This window comes from Oncorhynchus keta, chromosome 1 (genome assembly GCF_023373465.1).
Source record: "Oncorhynchus keta strain PuntledgeMale-10-30-2019 chromosome 1, Oket_V2, whole genome shotgun sequence".
Lineage (NCBI taxonomy): Eukaryota > Metazoa > Chordata > Actinopteri > Salmoniformes > Salmonidae > Oncorhynchus > Oncorhynchus keta.
The window spans coordinates 95,513,754-95,536,501 of NC_068421.1; the positions used below are offsets into that span (position 1 = coordinate 95,513,754).

Genomic DNA, 22,748 nt, shown 5'->3' on the forward strand with positions numbered 1-22,748 from the left:
TAATATGACTATACTGTAACTATACTATACCTACACTATAACTATACTATAACTATACTACAACTATAATATGTCTACACTGTGACTATACTGTAACTATACTATACCTACACTGTAACTATACTATAACTATACTATAGTTGAAGAGAGACAGCTGATAGTCAATTCACTCCAGCCAGAGTAAACCGTTTCACTAGGTTGATGTTTATACCCCTCGGGGTCAGACAGACCAACACAGACAGAGAAGATGAGACTGAACAAGATGAAGATAAACCCCCCAATTAAAAGACTCAACGATAAGGGTATAAATGTCAAAGCTTATCCATTGGCCCCCGACCAGACAGTACCATCATTCAGTTCAGGGCCTGCATCCCAAATGGAACCCTATTCCTTATATAGTGCACTACTTTTGACCAGAGTCCTATGGGCCCTGTCCAGACGTAGTGCAGTAAAAAGTAGTGCACTAGATAGGACAGGGTGCCATTTGGGACAAAGCCAGAGAAGGCTATTAACATGTCGATGCACAAGGCCCAAAGAAGAGAGCGAGACAATATGTCTAACACACAGCTGGGATCTCAGTGTATGAAAGAAATCCCCCCCCCCCTCTTCCAAGTTTCTCCACATCTGTCTGGCTAATTATTTTTGGTTCTCCCCCCAAATGGAAGATGCCCCTGTTCTCCTCTTCCACCGCTCTCCCGCCCTCCTCTTGTTTTTCAACTCATCCCTCGCTCTTTCCAGGGAGCATAGGGGGCCCTCTCTCTCTCTCTCTCTCTCTCTCTCTCCTCTCTCCCTCTCTCCCTCTCCCTCTCTCTCTCTCTCTCTCTCTCTCCCTCTCTCCCTCTCTCCCTCTCTCTCTCCCTCTCCCCTCTCTCTCTCTCCCTCCCCCTCCTCCCTCTCTCCCCTCCTCTCCCTCTCCCCCTCTCCCTCTCTCTCCCTCTCCCCCTCCTCCCTCTCCCTCTCCTCCCTCTCCCTCCCCCTCTCTCTCCTCTCTCTCTCTCTCTCCTCTCTCTCCCTCCCCCTCCTCCCTCCCCCTCTCCTCCTCTCCCTCTCCTCCCTCTCCCTCTCCTCCCTCCCCCTCTCCCTCCTCCCTCCTCCCTCTCCCTCCTCCCTCTCCTCTCCTCCCTCCTCCCTCTCCTCTCTCTCCTCTCTCCCTCCTCCCTCTCCCCTCCTCCCTCTCTCTCTCTCTGTCTTTTAGAACTCCAGACAGAAGATCCCTACAAAGGATCATCTCTAAGACTTTAGTTATAAACTGCTCAATTAACAGTCCATCTTCTATCTATTGATAGGATGGGGAGGGAGGGAGGGAGGAGGGGAGGGGAGGGAGGGAGGGAGGAAGGAGGGGAATGTGGAGTTCTTCATCCTAAAGACATTGGCCGCCTCCCAAATAGCACCCTATTTTCTATATAGTGCCTTGCTTTTGTGTCATTTGGGACCAGTGGTGTACACCAGTACTAGGCTTGGTTTAGCGGTTACCATGGTTCCCCACCCGGCCACTCATTGCAACCAAGGCACGCCATTCTTTTCTCTGTGCTGAACAGAGCCTGCCGATACTCCCCCTGACTCGGCCTATTGTTGGGCGTACAAGTGGCCCTCAGAGCAGAGGGGATGGGGAAGAAAGGGTGGGGTCAGGGTTCATATCAAAGCCTCCCCATTGGGACTCAGAATTTTTGTTATCACATTATGTTGAGACACAAAAAGAGCCACAGTCTCAGAGAGAGAGAGAGAGAGAGAGAAAGAGAGAGCATCCTGGAGAGAGAGATAGAAAAGAGGGTGATAAGGCAACATTCCTAACCTCCTGTCAGTGAGAGAGAGCAGCACAGAGGACAGCAGAGGAGCCTCCCAACCAACCCAGGTCCTCCACAGTCCCTCCTAGTCTTCACTTTGTTCCACATCCAGAAGAGGACCCGTTACACTATGCTGTGCTACCTCTCCTGTGAATCCTACCCGTACTGCTCGTTGCCGTGCTCTCCTGTGAATCCTACCCGTACTGCTCGTTGCCGTGCTCTTCTGTGAATCCTACCCGTACTGCTCGTTGCCGTGCTCTTCTGTGAACTCTACCCGTACTGCTCGTTGCCGTGCTCTTCTGTTCAATAACAACTCTACTGCTGCTTCGTCCTACACCAGCTGTTGACAGCCAGACCAACGTCGACTAGTCAGCTACTCCACGACCCCATCACTGCACTGGGCAGCCACACCACTTCCTCCTCACTGCACTGGGCAGCCACACCACTTCCTCCTCACTGCACTGGGCAGCCACACCACTTCCTCCTCACTGCACTTCCCTCAAGCAGTACACGCTGTCTGAGAAGAACCCTGGTGGGTAAGTCAGATCTCTCTCTGGTTTTATTGAAGAATTGACCTTTTCTGTATTTGAGTTTAAGTTTTTTTTTGCAGAAAATGTCGCATGACAATGTCATAGTCTTCTGAGTGTCCTCTCTCTCTCCCGCATATATGGAATTAATATATGGAATTGATGTATGGAATTGTTTTAAGATTGTTATACTATGTATCATTTAGGTATTTGATTTCGAATTTTAGGACCCATTTAGTTATCAAAAAAATATAGGAACAAATATCTGATAAAATATTGAATTTGGCATTTACTACTTTTAGCCCAAAGAAACGTATTAAAAATTAGTTTAAAAAAAAAAAGTCAATAAAAAAAGGTGTCTGTCCTGTATCTAGGAGATATAAGAAAGCTCAGGGAATATGTATCTTTACACATATTTACCCCCTTCTGGCACAACACTACAATACTTTCATATTCATTCCAGAAATGGTTTAAATTGTTTTAAACGGTACTGGTTACCTCCAGACGAGTCCCGTGACCCTTGTGGGGGTCGTAGAGCAAAATCGAGAACACCATCGTGTTCGTGAGAGTCTAATCTTTCCGTATAGTTGTCATATTAGTTCAGAATGATTTTTTTGGGGGATGCCTCCTGGTCTGACAAACACCGCTGTAGCTCTGCCACCTTCCACCGCCGATGCGGAAGGCGGATGAGTTGGATTGAGACGCAGCACACACACAGAAAAAAAACCCAACATATTTCTCTTAAACGGACAGATTTTAATGGGGGATTTAATTATATTGACTCATTAGACTCAGATTATTAACTGAAGCATTTGAGATGTTTGTGGTGTTTTGATCTGTGACTACGCTAAGGATTTTTTTTTACCATGGTCTTATTTGTAAAGTTTTAGTTTGGGAGGATAAGACTTGTTCAAGTTCTCAAGGTCACTGGAGATACCAGGTCCATTGTAACTCAATAGATATCGTACCTAGCTCCGTTCACAGAGCCAAATGAACCCAGGGAATTTATCAGCACACATGCAAAGCCTCAAGTCTGGCTTCCTGCTGTGTGTTTTTCGGTTGGAGTTAGATTTGGAGTCTGTCAGATGAGGTCAGTTACCAGGTAACTTCCTGTTTTCAGACGGTGGGTCAGTGAATCTCATCAGGTAACTTCCTGTTTTCAGACGGTGGGTCAGTGAATCTCATCAGGTAACTTCCTGTTTTCAGACGGTGGGTCAGTGAATCTCATCAGGTAACTTCCTGTTTTCAGACGGTGGGTCAGTGAATCTCATCAGGTAACTTCCTGTTTTCTGTATTTTGAAGCCTTCAATTTGTGCTTTCAGGATTTTCTGTGGGGATCAACTCTTAACAGGGGTCACATTTGCTCCTGTTAACCTCAGTGACAAGGTCATGTTAACCCTAGTGACAGGCTCATGTTAACCCTAGTGACAGGCTCATGTTAACCCTAGTGACAGGCTCATGTTAACCCTAGTGACAGGTTCCTGTTAACCTCAGTGACAAGGTCATGTTAACCCTAGTGACAGGCTCATGTTAACCCTAGTGACAGGCTCATGTTAACCCTAGTGACAGGTTCCTGTTAACCTCAGTGACAAGGTCATGTTAACCCATGGGACAGGCTCATGTTAACCTCAGTGACAAGGTCATGTTAACCCATGGGACAGGCTCATGTTAACCCTAGTGACAGGTTCCTGTTAACCTCAGTGACAAGGTCATGTTAACCCATGGGACAGACTCATGTTAACCTCAGTGACAATGTTAACCCATGGGACAGGCTCATGTTAACCCATGGGACAGGCTCATGTTAACCCTAGTGACAGGCTCATGTTAACCTCAGTGACAAGGTCATGTTAACCCATGGGACAGGCTAATTTGAACCCATGGGACAGGCTCATGTTAACCCTAATGACAGGCTCATGTTAACCCTAGTGACAGGCTCATGTCAACCCTAGTGACAGGTTGCTGTTAACCCTAGTGACAGTTTGCTGTTAACCCTAGTGACAGATTCCTGTTAACCCTAATGACAGGCTCATGTCAACCCTAGTGACAGGTTGCTGTTAACCCTAGTGACAGTTTGCTGTTAACCCTAGTGACAGGTTCCTGTTAACCCCAGGTTCCTGTTAACCCTAGGGACAGGTTCCTGTTAACCCCAGGGACAGGTTCCTGTTAACCCCAGTGACAGGTTCATGTTAACCCCAGTGACAGGTTCCTGTTAACCCCAGTGACAGGTTCCTGTTAACTCCAGTGACAGGTTCCTGTTAACCCCAGTGACAGGTTCCTGTTAACTCCAGTGACAGGTTCCTGTTAACCCCAGTGACAGGTTCCTGTTAACCCCAGTGACAGGTTCCTGTTAACCCCAGTGACAGGTTCCTGTTAACCCCAGTGACAGGTTCCTGTTAACCCCAGTGACAGGTTCCTGTTAACCCCAGTGACAGGTTCCTGTTAACCCCAGTGACAGGTTCCTGTTAACCCCAGTGACAGGTTCCTGTTAACCCCAGTGACAGGTTCATGTTAACCCCAGTGACAGGTTCATGTTAACCCCAGTGACAGGTTCCTGTTAACCCCAGTGACAGGTTCCTGTTAACCCCAGTGACAGGTTCCTGTGGAATGTGTAATATGTCTAGAGAGAAGGATGTGCTGTCCGCTGCAGAACCGACAGCGGTCCCATTCCCCCTCACAAATGAAGGCTTTTCATGTGTCCCAAATGGCACCCTATTCCCTATATATTGTGCACTACTTTTGACTATCTTCCCTGGTCAAAAGCAGTGCACTTGAATAGAGATTAGGGTGCCCATTTGGGACACAGCCCTAGTCTGATCCAAAGAATCCCCTCTTTCCTCTCTTGACTGCTGGACTGGTGCGAACACTCCCACACATTTACACCATCAGACCATTGTGATAGAGGCTTGTTCTGGGGGTTTATCTCACTGTAGGGGGTTGTCACACACAGTAATAAATCAGTGGAGCGTGATTCCCCCCCACCCCCCATAGGGCTCTGGTCTAAAGTAGTGCACTATATATAGGGAATAGGGTTCCATAGGGCTCTGGTCAAAATTAGGGCACCATGTAGAAAAAATAATGCAATTTGGGACGCCCCTACACAATGTAGAGGCAGAAGGCTGCTTGAGAAATGCCGTCCCCTCGTAGTCCCACAGCTCCCCTGAACACTGTTTCACACCACGAGGATCAGACAGGGAAGAGATCTGTCCTGAACACTGGATCAGACAGGGAAGAGATCTGTCCTGAACACTGGATCAGACAGGGAAGAGATCTGTCCTGAACACTGGATCAGACAGGGAAGAGATCTGTCCTGAACACGAGGATCAGACAGGGAAGAGATCTGTCCTGAGCACGAGGATCAGACAGGGAAGAGATCTGTCCTGAACACTGGATCAGACAGGGAAGAGATCCGTCCTGAACACGAGGATCAGACAGGGAAGAGATCTGTCCTGAACACGAGGATCAGACAGGGAAGAGATCTGTCCTGAACACGAGGATCAGACAGGGAAGAGATCTGTCCTGAACACTGGATCAGACAGGGAAGAGATCCGTCCTGAACACTGGATCAGACAGGGAAGAGATCTGTCCTGAACACTGGATCAGACAGGGAAGAGATCTGTCCTGACCACGAGGATCAGACAGGGAAGAGATCTGTCCTGAACACTGGATCAGACAGGGAAGAGATCCGTCCTGAACACGAGGATCAGACAGGGAAGAGATCCGTCCTGAACACTGGATCAGACAGGGAAGAGATCTGTCCTGAACACTGGATCAGACAGGGAAGAGATCTGTCCTGAACACTGGATCAGACAGGGAAGAGATCTGTCCTGAACACGAGGATCAGACAGGGAAGAGATCTGTCCTGAACACTGGGTCAGACAGGGAAGAGATCTGTCCTGAACACTGGATCAGACAGGGAAGAGATCTGTCCTGAACACGAGGATCAGACAGGAAAGAGATCTGTCCTGAAAGTGGTACTACATCTAACTAAGTCCTTATGTGACCTCTGGCTCTCTGAGTCTGTGTCCCAAATGGTAATCTATTCCCTATATAGTGCACTACTGTTGACGAGAAACCGTAAGACTCTGGTGAAAAGTAGTGTACTTTCTGTATATAGGGAATAGTGCGTTTCTCAGTTGGTAGAGCACGGTGCTTGTAACGGGTAGTTGGCTTTGATACCCAGGACCACCCATACATAAATTGTAAGTCGCTTTGGATAAAAGTGTCAGCTAAATGGCATATAGTATAGATGTAGGATCTTAATTTGAGCCAGATTGCTATTAAGGGAAAATAATCCTGCAGCAACAGGATTTTGTAGATGGTACATTGGTACATTTTACGTTAGGTCAAATCAAGTCTACAGTTTTGAATATAATACAAGGTTACATTTCCTGCCATGCAGGAAAATGATCATCAACAAAATAGTGATCAAATTAAGATGGTACATCTGTATAATAGGGAGCCATTTGGGAGTCACTCTGGCTCTCCGGTCAGCATGTATAGGAGAGACAGCTGCTGAGGTTGAAGTTTTGAAAACGAACAAAGGAGGGTTTTGAGCCTCCTCTCACTAAGGAATGTCTCCACAGTTTCCAGGCAGTCCAGGACAAGCCTAGTTTTAGTGGGGAGTCCCACAACTCATATGACTTTCATCAATTATTTGTTAATCTGTATTCGGTGAGTGGTTTATGTGTGTGTATCCCACTGACACACTCCCCTCTGCTCCAACATCTGCGGGATAGTAAGAACTATCTCCGGTACACACCTCTTTTGTGCCTTTCACGGAGGCTCTGATAATATTGATGTTTGGCCTTACGGCTAACTGCTTACAGCTGTCCTGTGCGGCAGGCAGGGGAGTGGTGATTGGATAATTAAAAGTGATGTCGGAGGTCATAACAGAGAACGGTGAATGTTCTCTTTTAGTAGGAGATTTAAACCACATTGAAGGACTTAAAATTAAAAAGGGAAATAAAATAGATTGTGCATTTTAGATTCAATGGGTGTTCAATGTTTAAAAAAAAAAAACATCTTCATCTCTTCTTCAGCCAGTAGACAGTTAGAGTTACATCTGTTGGGACTGGAATATTTACAGAAGAAGTGCTATTAGACTGGCGGCTGCAAGCAACGACAGAAACATCGCTTCTAAACCACCTGCGCTCAAACTGTGAGGCCATTTCACCGGTGGAAGAGCGACTCGGTCATTACTTATAATGGGACAAATCAGGCAACTGGGCCAGACCAGGGGGTAATGGGACAAATCAGACAACTGGGCCAGACCAGTGGGTAATGGGACAAATCAGACAACTGGGTCAGACCAGGGGGTAATGTGACAAATCAGACAACTGGGTCAGACCAGGGGGTAATGGGACAAATCAGACAACTGGGTCAGACCAGGGGGTAATGGGACAAATCAGACAACTGGGCCAGACCAGGGGGTAATGTGACAAATTAGACAACTGGGTCAGACCAGGGGGTAATGGGACAAAATTAGACAACTGGGCCAGACCAGGGGGTAATGGGACAAATCAGACAACTGGGTCAGACCAGGGGGTAATGGGACAAATCAGACAACTGGGTCAGACCAGGGGGTATTGTGACAAATCAGACAACTGGGTCAGACCAGGGGGTAATGGGACAAATCAGACAACTGGGTCAGACCAGGGGGTAATGTGACAAATTAGACAACTGGGTCAGACCAGGGGGTAATGGGACAAATCAGACAACTGGGCCAGACCAGGGGGTAATGGGACAAATCAGTCAACTGGGCCAGACCAGGGGGTAATGGGACAAATCAGACAACTGGGTCAGACCAGGGGGTAATGTGACAAAATTAGACAACTGGGTCAGACCAGAGGGTAATGGGACAAATTAGACAACTGGGCCAGACCAGGTGGTAATGTGATAAAATTAGACAACTGGGCCAGACCAGGGGGTAATGTGACAAAATTAGACAACTGGGTCAGACCAGGGGGTAATGGGACAAATCAGACAACTTGGTCAGACCAGGGGGTAATGTGACAAATCAGACAACTGGGTCAGACCAGGGGGTAATGGGACAAATCAGACACCTGGGTCAGACCAGGGGGTAATGTGACAAATCAGACAACTGGGTCAGACCAGGGGGTAATGTGACAAATCAGACAACTGGGTCAGACCAGGGGGTAGGTAATGTGACAAATCAGACACCTGGGTCAGACCAGGGGGTAATGTGACAAATTAGACAACTGGGTCAGACCAAGGGGTAATGTGACAAACTAGACAACTGGGTCAGACCAGGGGGTAATGTGACAAATCAGACAACTGGGTCAGACCAGGGGGTAATGTGCTAAATCAGACAACTGGGTCAGACCAGGGGGTAATGTGCTAAATCAGACATCTGGGTCAGACCAGGGGGTAATGTGACAAATCAGACAACTGGGTCAGACCAGGGGGTAATGGGACAAATCTAAATCAGACAACTGGGTCAGACCAGGGGTAATGTGACAAATCAGACAACTGGGTCAGACCAGGGGGTAATGGGACAAATCAGACAACTGGGTCAGACCAGGGGGACAACTGGGTCAGACCAGGGGGTAATGTGCTAAATCAGACAACTGGGTCAGACCAGGGGGTAATGTGCTAAATCAGACATCTGGGTCAGACCAGGGGGTAATGTGACAAATCAGACAACTGGGTCAGACCAGGGGGTAATGTGACAAATTAGACAACTGGGTCAGACCAGGGGGTAATGTGCTAAATCAGACAACTGGGTCAGACCAGGGGGTAATGTGACAAATCAGACAACTGGGTCAGACCAGGGGGTAATGGGACAAATCAGACAACTGGGTCAGACCAGGGGGTAATGTGACAAATTAGACAACTGGGTCAGACCAGGGGGTAATGTGCTAAATCAGACAACTGTGTCAGACCAGGGAGTAATGTGACAAAATTAGACAACTGGGCCAGACCAGGGGGTAATGTGCTAAATCAGACAACTGGGTCAGACCAGGGGGTAATGTGCTAAATTAGACAACTGGGTCAGACCAGGGGGTAATGTGACATTATGTACAAAATAAGTTACAAACAATGCGAAAAAACAAACAAAACAGCCCGGTTGGTTAAGAGCCCATAAAACGGCAGGCCTCCCCTCCAGTGCCATTATCATATATTTGTTTTTGTAAATAAATGAATATAATATATTTTACAATATTTTATATATATTTTCTCTTTTCCTTTCTATAGTTACCTAAAATTCACAAGTTTTTAAAAAACTTTTACACTTCTTTAAAGCCCAACCAAATTCGCAAAACGTACAGTCAAAATAAATTGTGAGCCAAAGCAACACACTGGCAAAATGAAAAACACAAAACGTATAGACTGCCCACCCTTGGAAGACAATCAGCAACGAAGTTGTCCTTACCATGTTCATGTCTGATTTCAAGGGGAAACTCCTGCAACATCCATAGCAACTTTCCTTTCGTGATTTTCCTCAGTGGAATTTGTTTGATTCGGACCGAGTCCACAACATCAACGTCATGCTCTCGTACAATTGTCTGAGTTGGCACATCTGAGAATAAACCCTGATATTCAAAAGCATTGCAACAACGTTGCCTTTTTCCTCCGGAGAGAAGTGTGCCAAAAAGTAATCAAAGCTTGCGTCAACCATCCAACCTGCACAGGGTGTATTGGACCTTCCTCGTGCTCTTGAGGAAGACGATAGTCAACGGTGACAGTAGTGGCCACAGGCAGAACGTCACTACCAGTTTCCACTGACTTCGCCGCCCCGGTCGTAGCGGGTGAAGTACGGTTTCAACATGTTGTCATGACACAGTCAGTTTTTTCTTCCTGCGTTCCGGTGTGGCGATAATGTAATCCAGATTAACAATTATTTTCACTATGGGGTAAGGGCCTGAAAAACAAGCTTGCAACAGTGACCCCAGAATGGCAACAAAACCGATCTTACCAAATTTTAATTTGCGCCCTCTCCAGATTCTCACTTTCAAACTCACAGGTGTGGTGCAATCTGTATCAAAAAGAGCTAACGTTCTCCAACAGATGTTTTTCCTGCTTTTAAGGTGTCGCCCTGCAACAACTGCTCTATCAGCAAACTCAAAGGACCTCTGACATGATGTCCAAACACAAGTTCATTCGGGTTAAAACAGAGAGATTCCTGAACAACCTACCACGCTGCAAACAGCACAATACCCCTTCATCCCAGTCTTCCTCAAACTCAAAGCAGTAAACTCTCAATATAGACTTCAAAGTCTGATGAAATCTGTCAAGAGTACCTTGAGACTCTAAGTGGTAGGTACTAGACCTTGAGACTCTGGGTGGTAGGTACTAGACCTTGAGACTGTGGGTGGTAGGAACTAGACCTTGAGACTCTGGGTGGTAGGTACTAGACCTTGAGACTCTGGGTGGTAGGTACTAGACCTTGAGACTCTGGGTGGTAGGTACTAGACCTTGAGACTCTGGGTGGTAGGTACTAGACCTTGACACTCTGGGTGGTAGGTACTAGACCTTGACACTCTGGGTGGTAGGTACTAGACCTTGAGACTGTGGGTGGTAGGAACTAGACTTTGAGACTCTGGGTGGTAGGTACTAGACCTTGAGACTCTGGGTGGTAGGTACTAGACCTTGAGACTCTGGGTGGTCGGTACTAGACCTTGAGACTCTGGGTGGTAGGTACTAGACCTTGAGATTGTGGGTGGTCGGTACTAGACCTTGAGACTGTGGGTGGTCGGTACTAGACCTTGAGACTCTGGGTGGTAGGCACTAGAGGGGTAATGGGTTACACCCAACTGTTGTAGCACTTGACATTAACTTCTAACCTTGGTCCGACTGCACGACCTGCGGAAGTCCAAATGTTGAAAAGAATTTCACCAGGGCCTTAACAATACTGGAAGCTGGGATTTTCCTCAGTGGAATGGCCTCAGGGAAACTAGTGGCAGCACACATTATGTTTAAGAGAAACTGTTTACCACTCTTGATGTTGGGCAAAGGAATAACACAATCCTGCTGAAAGGTCAGTCAAAAGCATGAATAGGCTGCAAAGGTGCAACCGGTCAAGTTTGTTTTGGTTTACTCATCCGCTGGCAAACGCCACAGGATTTACAGTAAGATACAACATCGTCTTTCAGAACAGGCCAGAAGAAGTTACGCTTCTTCCCGATGGGCTGCCCCCAGGTGGTAAGGGTAGGCAACAGCAAATCCACCACACTGATCGTCAACACAGGGGCCCCTCAGGGGTGCGTGCTCAGCCCCCTCCTGTACTCTTTAATTACTTGTTACTTTGATCTCTTATTCTTATCCATATTTTCTTAAACTGCACTGTCGTTTAGGGGCTCGTAAGTAAGCTGTAAGGTCACTGCAAGGTCTACACCTGTTGTATTCGGCGTGCATTGATACTTCACCCATGATGTCATCTGTAATTCATGTATGTTTCTAGTTCATTGGGCCTATCTTAGAGCAGATCAGTTGTACTTTACCCATGATGTCATCTGTAGTGCATGTTCCACATCAGTCACGGCTTCATCAATAAGTGTATCAATGACGTCGTCCCCACAGTGACCGTACGTACATACCTCAACCAGAAGCAATGGATTACAGGCAACCTCCGCACTGAGCTAAAGGGTAGAGCTGCCGCTTTCAAGGAGCTGGACTCTAACCTGGACGCTTATAAGAAATCCCGCTATGCCCTCCAATGAAGAAGAATGAAGAACCATGAAACAGGCAAAGCATCAATACACGACTAAGATTGAATCCTACTACACCGTCTCTGATGCTAATCGGATGTGGCAGGGCTTGCAAACTATTAAGGACTACAAAGGGAAGGCAGGACGCGAGCGACCCAATGACACAGGCCTACCAAACGAGCTAAATGACTTCTACACGCGCAACAATGAAGCATGCATGAGAACACCAGCTGTTCCAGGCGACTGTGTGTCAAGCACTCTGTAGCCGATGTGAGTAAGATGCAGGGCCCGACGGATTACCAGGAAGTGTACTCAGACCAACTGGCAAGTGTCTTCACTGAAATTTTCAACCTCTCCCTGACCCAGTCTGTAATACCTACATGTTTCAAGCAGACCACCAGAGTCCCTGTCCCCAAGAACACCAAGGAACCCTACCTAAATGACTACTAATCCATAGCAGTCGTGTCTGTAGCCATGAAGTTCTTTGAAAGGCTGGCCATGGCTCACATCAACACCATCATCCCAGAAACCATAGACCCACTCCACTTTGCATTCCGCCCCAACAGATCTACAGATGACGCAATCTCTATTGCACTCCTTCAAAGCTCATCACTATGCCAACAGGTTTCTTATCTGGCTCTGGTTGTTCTGTGCTGAGGACCCTGTTGCAGTCGCTGCTGCTGAGCTGTTCTTCTGTACTGCCTGTTGTGGTTGGCTAGATGATCTGCCAGGGATGACTGGAGGGGATTTGAGGACCAAGAGCTGCATGGGGACTGGGGCCAGTGGGGATGTTGGTTCTCTGTAGCTTGGGGCTCCTTGGATGTTGAGGAGGGGCCTGGGGACTAGTGCTTGTAAGGGAAGTCCCCCCTGTATTGGACAAAAATGAATGGCAAGTCATTGGCATCGGACAAACCATATACACATTGGCCAATACCACCCAATTCGGCGTTGATTCATGCAAAGTGTATTGCAAATGCCATATGGCAATTGCCAGTTGTAACACTTTAAAAATTCAACAGGGGGCAAATGCGCTCCACCGGGGTTTTTCATATTGGATATGTAACCCAAGTCAATGTCCAAAAGTAAAATTTTGAAAAAATGAAATTTTTTTCAAAAACTTATCACCCCTTAAAAAAGTGCTTTCTGGACCGTTTTTCGAAATTCTTTCGATTTTTTTGTCAATTACACATGTGTAAGAACTGTATGAATATACTTTTGTCCAATTTTATTATCATAATTTTTTTTTTTTTTTTTACATGCGCATAAGGAATATGTTTTGTCCAATTCCAATATGATTTCATAGGAAGTCAAAAGTCAAAAGTCAAAAATGTCAAAATTTTGTAAAAACTTCACACACCCATAAAAAGTGCTTTCTGGACCGTTTTTCGAAATTCTTTCGATTTTTTGTCAATTACACATGTGTAAGAACTGTATGAATATACTTTTGTCCAATTTTATTATCATAATTTTTTTTTTTTTTTTTTTTTACATGCGCATAAGGAATATGTTTTGTCCAATTCCAATATGATTTCATAGGAAGTCAAAAGTCAAAAGTCAAAAATGTCAAAATTTTGTAAAAAACTTCACACACCCTTAAAAAAGTGCTTTCTGGACCGTTTTTCGAAATTCTTTCGATTTTTTGTCAATTACACATGTGTAAGAACTGTATGAATATACTTTTGTCCAATTTTATTATCGTAATTTTTTTTTTTTTTACATGCGCATAAGGAATATGTTTTGTCCAATTTCAATATGATTTCATAGGAAGTCAAAAGTCAAAAGTCAAAAATGTCAAAATTTTGTAAAAAACTTCACACACCCTTAAAAAAGTGCTTTCTGGACCGTTTTTTGAAATTCTTTCAATTTTTTTTGTCAATTACACATGTGTAAGAACTGTATGAATATACTTTTGTCCAATTTTATTATCATATTTTTTTATATATTTTTTTAAATTGTGCATAAGGAATTTTTTTGTGGGCCAAATGACGTAAGAAATTTGACATGCTCAAAAATCCTGCAGAAATGCAAAATTGACTGGCCTGATGAACTCGGGATGGCCGGGCAGTGATAGTTGTTCCTTTCCATCACTCGTTGTGTTGACTTCATCATGTCCATTTTGTGATGTTTTTTCACTATATAATCATATTGCAAGTGCACGTGCATTTGCAATATGTTTCAATGTGCATTTACCATATGAAATTTGACCTTGCTCAAAAATGCAAAATTGACTGGTCTGATGAACACAGGATGGCCGAGCAGTGATAGTTGTACATTTCCATCACTCGTTGTGTTGATTTCATCATCTCCGTTAGGTGATGTTGTTTCACTATAGAATCATATTGTAAGTGCACGTGCATTTGCAATATGTTTCAATGTGCATTTACCATATGAAATTTGACCTTGCTCAAAAATGCAAAATTGACTGGTCTGATGAACACAGGATGGCCGAGCAGTGAGAGTTGTACCTTTCCATCACTCGTTGTGTTGATTTCATCATGTCCATTTGTTTATGTTTTCTCACTTTTGCAAAGTCACTGTGCATTTGCAATATGGTTCAATGGGCAGGTACCATCACGAATTTGTCATGCTATAAAAATCCTGCAGGAATGTGAAATTGACTGGCCTGCTGAACACAGGATGGCCTGGCAGTGATAGTTGTTCCTTTCCATCACTCGTTGTGTTGATTTCATCATGTCCATTAGGTGATGTTTTTTCACTATAGAATCATATTGCAAATGCACGTGCATTGTTGTGCAACTGGTAACCCAAAAATAAAAATATGGTTGTAAATGCATTTACCGGGACGCCTATTGTCCATGCCCGCTATGGGAGTACCCTACTACGGCCCTCTATCTATGGAGTCCGTCCTGAGTGCTTTATGGACTGTTTAAAATATTCTGATGGATACGCATGTTGTGCAACTGGTGATTGAAAATAGGCACCTGGTAACCCCCAAAAATATGCTTGTAAATGCATTTACCGGTCATTCTGATATTAATGCTCGCTATGGGAACACAGGATGGCCGGGCAGTGATAGTTGTACATTTCCATCACTCGTTGTGTTGATTTCATCATGTCCATTAGGTGATGTTTTTACACTATAGAATCATATTGCAAGTGCACGCGCATTTGCAATATGTTTCAATGTGCATTTACCATATGAAATTTGACATGCTCAAAAATGCAAAATTGACTGGTCTGATGGACACAGGATGGCCGAGCAGTGATAGTTGTACATTTCCATCACTCGTTGTGTTGATTTCATCATGTCCATTAGGTGATGTTTTTCACTATAGAATCATATTGCAAATGCACGTGCATTGTTGTGCAACTGGTAACCCAAAAATAAAAATATGGTTGTAAATGCATTTACCGGGACGCCTATTGTCCATGCCCGCTATGGGAGTACCCTACTACGGCCCTCTATCTATGGAGTCCGTCCTGAGTGCTTTATGGACTGTTTAAAATATTCTGATGGATACGCATGTTGTGCAACTGGTGATTGAAAATAGGCACCTGGTAACCCCCCAAAAATATGCTTGTAAATGCATTTACCGGTCATTCTGATATTAATGCTCGCTATGGGAACACAGGATGGCCGGGCAGTGATAGTTGTACATTTCCATCACTCGTTGTGTTGATTTCATCATGTCCATTAGGTGATGTTTTTCACTATAGAATCATATTGTAAGTGCACGTGCATTTGCAATATGTTTCAATGTGCATTTACCATATGAAATTTGACATGCTCAAAAATGCAAAATTGACTGGTCTGATGAACACAGGATGGCTGAGCAGTGATAGTTGTACATTTCCATCACTCGTTGTGTTGATTTCATCATGTCCATTTGTTTATGTTTTCTCACTTTTGCAAAGTCACTGTGCATTTGCAATATGGTTCAATGGGCAGGTACCATCACGAATTTGTCATGCTATAAAAATCCTGCAGGAATGTGAAATTGACTGGTCTGATGAACACAGGATGGCCGAGCAGTGATAGTTGTACATTTCCATCACTTGTTGTGTTGATTTCATCATGTCCATTAGGTGATGTTTTTTCACTATAGAATCATATTGCAAATGCACGTGCATTGTTGTGCAACTGGTAACCCAAAAATTAAAATATGGTTGTAAATGCATTTACCGGGACTCCTATTATCCATGCCCGCTATGGGAGTACCCTACTACGGCCCTCTATCTATGGAGTCCGTCCTGAGTGCTTTATGGACTGTTTAAAATATTCTGATGGATACGCATTGTTGTGCAACTGGTGATTGAAAATAGGCACCTGGTAACCCAAAAATGAAAATATGGTTGTGAATGCATTTACCGGTCATTCTGATATTAATGCCCGCTATGGGAACACAGGATGGCCGGGCAGTGATAGTTGTTCCTTTCCATCACTCGTTGTGTTGATTTCATCGTGAACATTAGGTGATGTTTTTTCACTATAGAATCATATTGTAAGTGCACGTGCATTTGCAATATGTTTCAATGTGCATTTACCATATGAAATTTGACATGCTCAAAAATGCAAAATTGACTGGTCTGATGAACACAGGATGGCTGAGCAGTGATAGTTGTACATTTCCATCACTCGTTGTGTTGATTTCATTATCTCCGTTAGGTGATTTTTTTTCACTATAGAATCATATTGTAAGTGCACGTGCATTTGCAATATGTTTCAATGTGCATTTACCATATGAAATTTGACATGCTCAAAAATGCAAAATTGACTGGTCTGATGAACACAGGATGGCTGAGCAGTGATAGTTGTACATTTCCATCACTCGTTGTGTTGATTTCATCATGTCCATTAGGTGATGTTTTTCACTATAGAATCATATTGTAAGTGCACGTGCATTTGCAATATGTTTCAATGTGCATTTACCATATGAAATTTGACATGCTCAAAAATGCAAAATTGACTGGTCTGATGAACACAGGATGGCTGAGCAGTGATAGTTGTACATTTCCATCACTCGTTGTGTTGATTTCATTATCTCCGTTAGGTGATTTTTTTCACTATAGAATCATATTGTAAGTGCACGTGCATTTGCAATATGTTTCAATGTGCATTTACCATATGAAATTTGACATGCTCAAAAATGCAAAATTGACTGGTCTGATGAACACAGGATGGCCGAGCAGTGATAGTTGTACATTTCCATCACTCGTTGTGTTGATTTCATCATGTCCATTTGTTTATGTTTTCTCACTTTTGCAAAGTCACTGTGCATTTCCAATATGGTTCAATGGGCAGGTACCATCACGAATTTGTCATGCTATAAAAATCCTGCAGGAATGTGAAATTGACTGGCCCGATGAACTCGGCATGGCTGGGCAGTGATTCTGGTTCATCTCAATGGCTCGTTAGGGTTGATTTCAGAATGTCACTTTTGGTGATGGTACCTCACCGTTTAAACATATTGCTAATGTACAAAAGTCAACTAGCAAGTCAGTGTCCACCAGTCAATTAGATGTCATTCTGACACCAAACTGATACAAATTGACACTAAACCCACTTTTTCCAACCTGTTTAGTAGCCAACTATCACACACTTCAGAGCTGGCCCAAAATTCACAACGCCTTTGGTTCAAACCATAAAAAAACATAAAACATGTAGTTACGTTCTAGCTGCGGGTCCATTTCTTATGTTACGTGTAGGCCTAGCTGAGGCGACCCCGAATCCTAAGTTTCGGCTCGATCGGTCATTTGGTGTCCGAGCAAAACCCTAATTGGTGCTGAAAATCCACTTTTTCCATGACTTGCTACGGGGTCCTTGAATGAGCTATCGGACAGAAACGTTGGGGTCTGTCTATATGGGCCGAGACGGTCGCAATGCACCTAGTCTTGTGTCTCTGAGACATTTCTAAATGTCGCCATTTTCGTAATGGTCAAAATGAATTGAAGTCATTGCAAATGTACGAAGCTGTTTCTCGGTCCGAGAACCGTCTAGAGCCACGTAACTCACCACGCACTATCGACCTGAGGTCTAGAACAGGATTCTAAAGTTTCGAACTCTAGGTCTGACGGTTCTTTTTAGCTCGAACAAAGCTAACTATTGGAGGCACTGTCTGTCTCTACAAACCCCAATACGTCCCTCCTTCCAAGTTGTGTGTCTGTGTGATTTAGTTTTCCTTTGAAATTTTATGGGAAAAATGACTGATTTACAGTTCATGGGGGTTGCCTAATCACACATATGAAGTTTTGGACAGATCTGACTTTTTTAACCCCTCGAAACAGCCCCTGAGACACCAATTAAGGCACTTCCAGTTGTCACAGGAAGCTATAAGTCAACACATATCCTCACTGGGCTATGCTTTTACAGAATCCTGAGTTTTAAGTCCTTACGTTAAGAATTGACTGATTTACACAGGGTTGAATGCACTGTCTATCAAACTGCAGGCAGGTAATGGAAAAACACTTTTAGGGTGATTTTAACCACTTCCGGTTGGTCCAGGAAGCTTAGAATCAACACAGGTAGACCTCATACTGGCCTGATGGACTGTCATCAAAGACAGGTTCATACGGCATTCATAACCCATATAGACTTCAGGTTGAATTTAGGGGTTCAGGCAATGTATTCCTATGGGGAGAGAAGTCAATGCAAACTCTTTGAAGTAAACACCTTCTTTTAACTATTAAGGGTTAATGCCACACGGTCAAGGTTAGGCTTGCACGGATCGGAAGGACCTTAGGAACATACCTGAGGTCGAATTGTGCTTCTCACCCTAACGGTTCTCTCACTGTCACCCAAAAGCAAATGACGTTGTGGGGCAGGCTTCATTTTGGGCCTACTTTTCTAATGGTCGCTGCGCTCAGACCGAGCGAGCTACGGTCAAGCGGGATATCTCGTTGAACTCGGCACGGCCTAGACATTATGTTTATGCCATTGCCTGCTCTCTGTGTCTTTGAGAACCACACTTTTTCACTCCATCCTTGCTGTGTGTGCGTGTGAGAGCTTTTCTTTGACATCTGCTGGGAGAAATGACTGATTCACCAGGGTGGTCTCCTCCTCTGCTTTCTGACCCCTGAACCATGATGGTGTCATTATGGTAGACAATATGAGGAGGCAGGGGCAGTTTTCATCATTGTCCTCATTGATTGTTAACTGTCTGCCTTTTCCAATACCAATCTTTCTATGTTTTGGTTATTTGGTGATTGGCTCTCAGAATGAAATAAGATATGTATTGTGGTCTTCTTCCCCTCTAGTATTGCCACCAAGGTCTTGGGTGACTCTCTCCTTATTTTACTTTTAAAGTTGTTCTTTGCTTTGCAATAGTAGACATCTGTAGGCTACAGGATCTCCATTTTGATTTTTATCTTGGTAATTTATTTTATTGCTCTTTTCCAGATTTTGTTATTATTTCATATTACAGATTGCCTTTTGCTGCAACCACATCCCAAAAAGCAGCTGCTCATTTTCTTCTTCTTCAAGTCAAAAGAAGAGCATATTTACAAGCAGCCAAAATCAAGTTCTTCTCAGTTATTTGATTGCCTTTTCTCTCTCTCTCTCTCTCTCTCTCTCTCTCTCTCTCTCTCTCTCTCTCTCTCTCTCTCTCTCTCTCTCTCTCTCCCAGAGATGAAGATACAGACCACTCCCACCATGGACATGGACGCCCTGACGTCCATCCTGTCCAACGCTTCTTCAGAGAGTAGCTGTGCTCCTGTAGATAACACTGTGGAGAACATGGTGTTTGGAGGTTACTACATTCTGGTGTTTCTCCTGGCGCTCAATGGTAATGTTATGTTACATACTGTTGTGTTGCGTTGCCTAGTGTGGTGTGTTGTTATGTTCGCTATATAGCCTACATTGACAGTTATTCTTGAGATACCCTCTTCATCCACCCTAGTTGAGATACCCTCTTCATCCACCCTAGTTGAGATACCCTCTTCATCCACCCTAGTTGAGATACCCTCTTCATCCACCCTAGTTGAGATACCCTCTTCATCCACCCTAGTTGAGATACCCTCTTCATCCACCCTAGCTGAGATACCCTCTTCATCCACCCTAGTTGAGATACCCTCTTCATCCACCCTAGTTGAGATACCCTCTTCATCCACCCTAGTTGAGATACCCTCTTCATCCACCCTAGCTGAGATACCCTCTTCATCCACCCCAGTTGAGATACCCTCTTCATCCACCCTAGTTGAGATACCCTCTTCATCCACCCTAGCTGAGATACCCTCTTCATCCACCCCAGTTGAGATACCCTCTTCATCCACCCCAGTTGAGATACCCTCTTCATCCACCCTAGTTGAGATACCCTCTTCATCCACCCTAGTTGAGATACCCTCTTCATCCACCCTAGCTGAGATACCCTCTTCATCCACCCTAGTTGAGATACCCTCTTCATCCACCCTAGTTTAGATACCCTCTTCATCCACCCTAGTTGAGATACCCTCTTCATCCACCCTAGTTGAGATACCCTCTTCATCCACCCTAGTTGAGATAAGGATGTTTGAGTTCTAATAAATGAGATTAGTACAAGTCTCGTTCTTTCACCACAACAGGTAACGCCTTGGCCCTCTGGATCTTCTCCCGGCAGCGTGGCACATCCTCTCCCGCTAACGTCTTCCTGCTGCACCTGGCTGTGGCCGACCTCTCCTACGTCATAATCCTGCCTCTCCGCGCCACATATCACCTCACGGGGGGCCACTGGCCGTTCGGCGAGGTTCCGTGTCGAGTCGCCGGCTTCCTGTTTTATGTTAACATGTACGCGAGTCTCTACTTCTTGGCGTGCGTGGCTGGGGATCGCTACCTGGCCGTGGTGCACGCCGTGAGGTCACTGAAGATCCGCCGTGCCCGCTACGCCCACACCATCAGTTTTTCTCTGTGGGTGCTGGTCACCGTCTCCATGGCGCCCCTGCTGGTCACCCGCCAGACTGCGGAGGTGGACGGGATGACGGTGTGTCTGCAGCTGTACAGGGAGAAAGCCTCCCGCAAGGCCCTCGTCTCTTTAGCCGTAGCCTTCACCCCTCCTTTCCTCTCCACACTGACCTGCTACCTGCTCATCATCCACAGCCTGAGGAGAGGATCCCGACTGGAGCCCCAGCTGAAGCTGCGAGCCCTGAGGACCATCGGCCTGGTCATGCTGATCTATGTGGTGTGCTTCCTGCCGTACCACGCCTCCAGAGCCACGTTCATCCTGGGGTACGCCCACCCAGATGTCTCCTGCCAGACCAGGCGGGGTCTGTCCCTGGCCAACCGCGTCACCTCCTCCCTCACCTGTCTGAACGGGGGCCTGGATCCTCTGGTGTACCTGTTTGGGGCCGAGAAGTTCCGGGGAACGGTGAGGAGGCTGTTCTTTAGAGACAGGGCCGGGGGATCAGGGGCCACCAGTGCAGGAGAGCTGAAGGGAACACACGAGAGCTCTGTCAGCGCCAAGTCTGAGTTCTGAGAAGCTGGAGGTGGAACCATCTGAAATATCAACTTTATCTGACAGACTTATTTTTAAGTCATTTTTTAAATACATTTTTCTACCTGTTTTCACTAAAGCCTCTCAATACTTATTTTATACTGCCTCTCCTGTCCATATGAGACTGTATCTTTGTTCTCTACTGCCTCTCCTGTCCATATGAGACTGTATCTTTGTTTTATACTGCCTCTCCTGTCCATATGAGACTGTATCTTTGACTTTAACTTTGTCTTTGAAATCAATTAGAGTTTGTTTCATTATCATGTCCCTTCAGTTGCAACTGTTTTCAACCCTGCCAAAGTGCTGGTAAAGACCAAATCAATGGATGCAATCCCAGCTGTAATTCTAGTTGTACAGTATTTTGCGTAAAACTGTTTTTTTTTAAAGGGGGGGGGATGCATGCCTTTTCATCTTAGTAGGTCTTGATCTGTTAACTCTTTACAATCGTGCTTAGTAATGCCTAACATGCTTTTGGGCAAGGTTATTATTACGTTAATACAATCTTATTCTCACTAATTAAAGTGTATCTTCAATGTTTCCCGCCAAGTTAATTCACGATACAATCAAAATGTATTTTCCTCATGTAATCTCCATTAATGTTTCCTTGTCGTCCTATTACCAAAAACACAAAACAAAGTAATCTCCATTAACGTTTCCTTGTCGTCCTATTACCAAAAACACAAAACAAAAAAATGTAGCCATTCATTTCAAAATTATATATTGGATAAATCTCTTCCCGACTTTCTAGCAAAACGTTATGTTTGACACTGAGGTTAGTCATCAGTGTCTTCAAATGTATGTGTTTAGACATGAGTTTGCAAGCTTGTTTGTTTACAAACCACTGTTTCCTCAATGCATTGTAATTGCTATGCATCCTGACATAACATTTGATATATTGCAGAACGGGATCTATAGAGCTTCATATGATATCATAGAGCCCAGGCTGAGCAATGAGCCAACTGTTCTCACCTAAAATATCTCATGGCCTTTCTGTTATTTATACATTTGACTGTATCTTCACTTTAGAACTGTAAATTAATAAATTGTTACATATATATATATATATATATAAATGGTGTCTTTTTTCATTCTATGTGCTCATACACCGTACAGAGTAGACTGAGGTTATAGACTGTCTTAGTGGTTATTACCACTCTGTACAGAGTAGAATGAGGTTATAGACTCTCTTAGTGGTTATAGACTGAGGTTATAGACTGTCTCAGTGGTTATTACCACTCTGTACAGAGTAGACTGAGGTTATAGACTGTCTTAGTGGTTATAGACTGAGGTTATAGACTGTCTCAGTGGTTATTAAATTCCACTTTGTAAAGTGGTGTACACAGCTGG

At 44.6% G+C, this 22,748-nt stretch overlaps 1 protein-coding gene across 8 annotated transcripts; it reads left to right on the forward strand.

The window, feature by feature from the left end:
* Positions 1 to 1,719: 1,719 nt before the first annotated feature.
* On the forward strand, positions 1,720 to 22,462 carry gpr17 (G protein-coupled receptor 17). 8 transcript variants are annotated; one of them, XM_035765977.2, is made up of 4 exons: positions 1,720 to 2,320; positions 3,432 to 3,499; positions 19,563 to 19,721; positions 20,497 to 22,462. In XM_035765977.2, exons 3-4 carry the CDS (start codon positions 19,565 to 19,567, stop codon positions 21,381 to 21,383), a joined length of 1,044 nt encoding a protein of 347 aa, XP_035621870.1. In that variant the 5' UTR covers positions 1,720 to 2,320; positions 3,432 to 3,499; positions 19,563 to 19,564; the 3' UTR covers positions 21,384 to 22,462. The 8 variants fall into 8 exon arrangements, with proteins under 8 accessions (XP_035621870.1, XP_052323329.1, XP_052323326.1 ...); XM_052467369.1 differs by having other exon boundaries at positions 3,475 to 3,585; XM_052467366.1 differs by having other exon boundaries at positions 3,475 to 3,542.
* Positions 22,463 to 22,748: the final 286 nt, after the last annotated feature.

Bases quoted from the DNA above. Each gene is read 5' to 3' on its own strand.
- gpr17 (XM_035765977.2), top strand. From the start codon at position 19,565: ATGAAGATACAGACCACTCCCACCATGGACATGGACGCCCTGACGTCC. The intron at 19,722-20,496 runs GTAATGTTATGT...TCACCACAACAG, and splicing joins GTTTCTCCTGGCGCTCAATG to GTAACGCCTTGGCCCTCTGG.